The following is a 4,772-nucleotide window of genomic DNA, read 5'->3' on the forward strand; positions in this document are numbered from 1 at the left end:
GGATGGGATGGCATGCCGCTGCAGGATGCTGTGGTAGCCATGCTGGTTCAGTATTCCTTCAATTTGGAATAAATCCCCTACAGTGTCACCAGCAAAAGCTCCCCCCCCCCTCCACACCATCACACCATCACACCTCCTCCTCCATGCTTCACGGGGGGAACCGGGCATGTAGAACCCATCCGGTCACGTTTTCTCCATCGCACAAAGACACGGCGGTTGGAACCAAAGATCTCCAACGTGGACTCATCAGACCAAAGCCCAGATTTCCACTGGTCTAAGGTTCATTGCTTGCATTTCTCGACCCAAAACAAATCTCTTCCGCTTGTTGCCTCTCCTTAGCCGTGGTTTCCTAGCTACTAGTGGACCATGAAGGCCTGATTCAGGCTCCTCTTAACAGTTGTTCTAGAGATGTTCTGCTGCTAGAACTCTGTGTGCTATCATCTGGTCTCTAACCTGAGCTGCTGTTAACTTGTGATTTCTGAGGCTGGGACTCAGAGGAACTTATCCTCAGCAGCAGAGGTGACTCTTTCCTGGGGGGGGTCCTCATGTGAGCCAGTTTCGTTGTAGCGCTTGATGGTTTTTGCGACTGCACTTGGGGACACATTCAAAGTTTTTTTGCAATTTCACGGACCGACTGACCTTCATTTCTTAAAGCAATGATGGCCACTTGTTTCTCTTTACTTAGCTGATTGGTTCTTGCCATCATATGAATTCTAACAGTTGTCCACTAGGACTGTCGGCTGGGGTGCCCAAACATTCGAGCACCACTGTATGTCATTTTCCTTTTTTCTTATTTTTTTACAAGGACAGATCTGCTCAGGTCCTTCCTCGAAGAAACATCTCTCAGCCAAGGAGGATCTTCATCTACCGCCTCTCACAAGCCTCCCGAGCCTCATTAGCCCTAAGACTCCCTTCAGAAATGTTGCTCCCCCCCCCCCTCACAGCTCCCAAAGGTGCAACTCATCCTCACATACGTACGGGAGGCCTTCCACAGCTGCAATGCTCTGCTGCTGGCAGAACAACAGCTGTTGTCTCTGCAGCCCACACCAAGAGCTACATAGACTGTGTGCAGATTAAGGTTTAGAGAAAGTCCACTCGGGGTTTCTCATGTTATCCTGCCATTCACATGCCAGACCCTGCACCGCCCCGTCTTCCCAGATTCACTTCATCACTTAATCAGTCTCAGCAGAAGTCGTCAGCCATGTCTGGACACTAGGGGAGATGAATTACGCTGCTCCTCAGGACTGATGGCCCACGATTGAAAATGTCCCTGTAGTGCCGAATCATAATAAAGTTATAATAAACCAAGCGTTACTTAATTCGCCATTTACACATAATAGAAATGTGTACTGGACCAGCGTCCTGAGCAGTTTAGGGGGGGTTGGGTATGCTGCCTTGCTCAGGGCATCTCACTCCAGCTACTGATCCACACTCTGTACGGGGACTTGAACCAACAACCCTCCGGTTCCCAACCCAACTCCCCTACAGACTGAGCTACCCCTATCTAGAGCGACATATATAGAGAAGAACTCATCCACCTCCTTCTTGAGGCTGCAGGAAGCTCAAGATGGAGAAAGACACACCGCAGTACTTCCAAAGTACAAGATGGTCACTAATCCTGTGTACTTTGTGTTGCGTTCTTCTGTTTGACCACTAGATGGCAGTATAAGGAAGCGGTGTGATGGCCTTCCTCCCAGCAGAGGAGAATCTGACCAGTCCACAGGTCCCCCCATGTGTCCCAGGCGTGAAACAAGACACAACCTCACAATGCAGAAAGACAAGTCTCCAGCATGGCTGCTGGATTTTCATTTGTTTAATTTTTTTTTAAATGAGATTCTTCCAAATCAATTGTTGTCCATGTCTGATGGTGCCGTGGTCTGGTGTGTTTCTGTCAGACCAAGATCTGTTTCCATCTGGGTCCCAATGTCCCTCCCTTAATTATAGAGTGGGGTCTAGACCTACTCTATCTGTAAAGTGTCTTGAGATAACTTCTGTTACGATTTGATCCTCTAAATAAAATTAAATTGAAGTGAAACCCGCTGTCCACAGACACTGGACCATCTGGTCCATCCCCCAGACCGGACTCCTTTGGAGAAAATAACCCTGACCCCCCCCCCCCCCCCCCCCCCCCCCCCCCCCCCCCCCCCCCCCCCCCCCCCCCCCCCCCATCCATCTGGAACACCCTCCCTGCAGATCTCCAAAATGCTCCATCCCTGAAACACCACCTGTAGTACAGCCACAGTCATTCTGTAAATAAAAGTTATTATTAATGACCCATCTCAGAGAGTTTTACAGAATGTACAGTTTATGAAAAAAGAAGACAGAGACAGAATTGCAAACAAAAATATGCAAAACAGCTGTAATTTTGTACGTAGTACTGTACAAAGGTGTCAAGCAACAAAGTACAAATACTTCGTTACCTTACTTTAGTGGAAATTTTGGGTATCTATACACCAACACCCCAACAATGAAGCACACAGTCACTGAGAGGGTTTGTCCGGAGGTTTATTAGTTTATGTACAAGCATGTCTGTCCCCGAGGCGGAGACTGTCGAAGATACACAGAGTGGAAAACGTATAAGGTGCAAAAACAAAACACTGATGCATGAACACACCGAGCTATGTACAGCAGGTTCACATTTACAGACGTCAGACAGGACGCTGAGCCAACCGGGACTCAGAATGAACTAAATACTTATGGATATGACTCCCCATGCGTCCCTCTCCTCATGCCAACATGCTGACTACGCTCTAGCTCGCAGGTAGGGGGGGGGGGGTATCGGTATGAAAACAGGAAAGAGGACAGAACATATTTACAAGAGTGAGGAGCAGTTGGCGCCCATGTGCTGTCATTTCTTTATTTCTTATGTTCAATTTTAGCAGGGACAGCGCACAATTGAAAGTTAATGCGCCACAGTTAAGTTGCAGCATCTGCTGTCGATGGGCAGGTAGACCAAAAATATCGTGGCGTTGATTTTCCAAACTCTAACAGTAGTAAATGCTAATGCTAATGCTACGTCTGTCAACAATCCCAATAGAGCACCATGTAGCAGTGTCGCCATCACGTGGAACACAGAGGCACAAAGCAGCGGAACATAAAGCCATTAGAAAAGCACCATCAAATGTGGGTGTGTGTATGTAGGTGTAGGGGTGTGTGTGTGTGTGTGTGTGTGTGTGTGTGTGTGTGTTACAAGCAGTCCGAAAATCAAAGTCACAGTCTTTAATCTTGGCAGAGTTTACGCAAGTGTTTCTATTTCAGTCGGGTCTTCTTCTGTCGAGGGTTTGGAATGTGCCTCAGAGGTATTTGCACGCCGCACACACACACAACACACACACAAACACACACACAACACACACACACACCACACACACACACACACACACACACACACACAGGGGTTCCCGTCTCTCGGACCGTTTCTGTAATCACAAACTGTAATGACAAGACAGCCCATCTGGACGCCTGGTCATATTCTGCATCAGAACAGTAAAGGCCATAAAGTAAGCTAATTAAATACATAACTGCTATCCTGATCTAAAGGAGACAGCACACTAATGGTAGGAGTCAGAAAATGGTCAAATTATGGTAAATTATGGCACTTTTGGCATTATTGACATCCATTGTGCAGAGGGCAAAATAAGTCTTGCAAATATGATGAGTGTTGTACATCTGGTAATGTAATGTAATATAACATTTCTGAGTCAAACTATAATTTTCTACACTTTCACACACACAGGGTGAAAGTGAACAAGTAGGTTTAAAAAATACATCATTCACTCACTGTCTATGTGTCCTCAAACTCTTCCAACCATGAATGGCATCTCTGTTACTGGGATAAGACGCTCTGTATAATCCACATGTATTACATCATACAATCACAATTGGTGATCTGCAATAATTATATGTTTTTATATGAATTTCCAACTATCCTGCTTGGCATAAATCAGTCCTCAGTGGTACAGATCAGCCTCCACAACCCTTTGTGTTTCTGGAGAAGGTTTCTAGCTGCGTAGCTACTGAACTGGCGTGTTACGATTATCGTGATGCACTTTGTCTGACAGTGTGTGTGGAGCGCCACAAGTTCAACAACCCCCCCAAAAAAAAAAATACTTTAAATATATCAACATAAATAAAAGGGAAGCTACTATTTCCTCTAAACATTTACAAATAAATACTGGCTTTTGACCCACACTGTCGACCAGCTGGATGACACGTGGGCGGAAAAAAGGGAGAAAAACGGGGTCGCTCGAAAAGAAAGTACAGCAAAACAACACAAGTCGCACAACTTAGGACATTAAGCATGCTCATTGGTCGAACGGTTTGAAAAGGCTGCGTCGCTGCGGCACTGACAGTATGCTAAAACTGGCTTTGTTCATGCTCGCGTGCTCCTCAACACGATCTCAGACCGTCTGGACAGTTTTAAATAAATAGATACACAGTTTCTTAACAAGAAGAGAGGAATGAAAGTACGTGTGCTGTGGGGGGGTCGGGCGGTTTATGTGCCGGTCTTCTGCTCCCATTCCTGCAAAACAAACAAGAGACTCGTCAGTTTCTCCCTCAATCGGTCGCAGAAGGACATGTGCAATCGCTGTCGGCCTGTGTGCGATCACGGAAGGCTTGTGTCATGTGGATGCGCTGACGGTGTTGTTGTCTTATGCAACAGAAACTACGCACCATAGCTTTAAGCAGATTCAATGTATTACTCTAAATGCTTTAAAAGCAAAATGGTCTTCTTCAAAAATGGGGGTGGGGGGGGGGCAGTATAGACAGGG

The 4,772-nt window shown here is 46.4% G+C and overlaps 1 protein-coding gene across 1 annotated transcript in view; it reads right to left on the minus strand.

Annotated features, from left to right (window-relative positions):
- Window positions 1–4,110: 4,110 nt before the first annotated feature.
- The window catches only part of afap1 (actin filament associated protein 1), a 151,103-nt gene continuing 150,441 nt past the window's right edge, over window positions 4,111–4,772 (minus strand). The window contains 1 exon segment of the mRNA XM_032510992.1: window positions 4,111–4,522. Coding sequence (XP_032366883.1) covers window positions 4,401–4,522 — 122 coding nt within the window. The 3' untranslated portion in view covers window positions 4,111–4,400.

The sequence above is a fragment of the Etheostoma spectabile genome, unplaced genomic scaffold (genome assembly GCF_008692095.1).
Source record: "Etheostoma spectabile isolate EspeVRDwgs_2016 unplaced genomic scaffold, UIUC_Espe_1.0 scaffold302, whole genome shotgun sequence".
Taxonomy (NCBI): domain Eukaryota; kingdom Metazoa; phylum Chordata; class Actinopteri; order Perciformes; family Percidae; genus Etheostoma; species Etheostoma spectabile.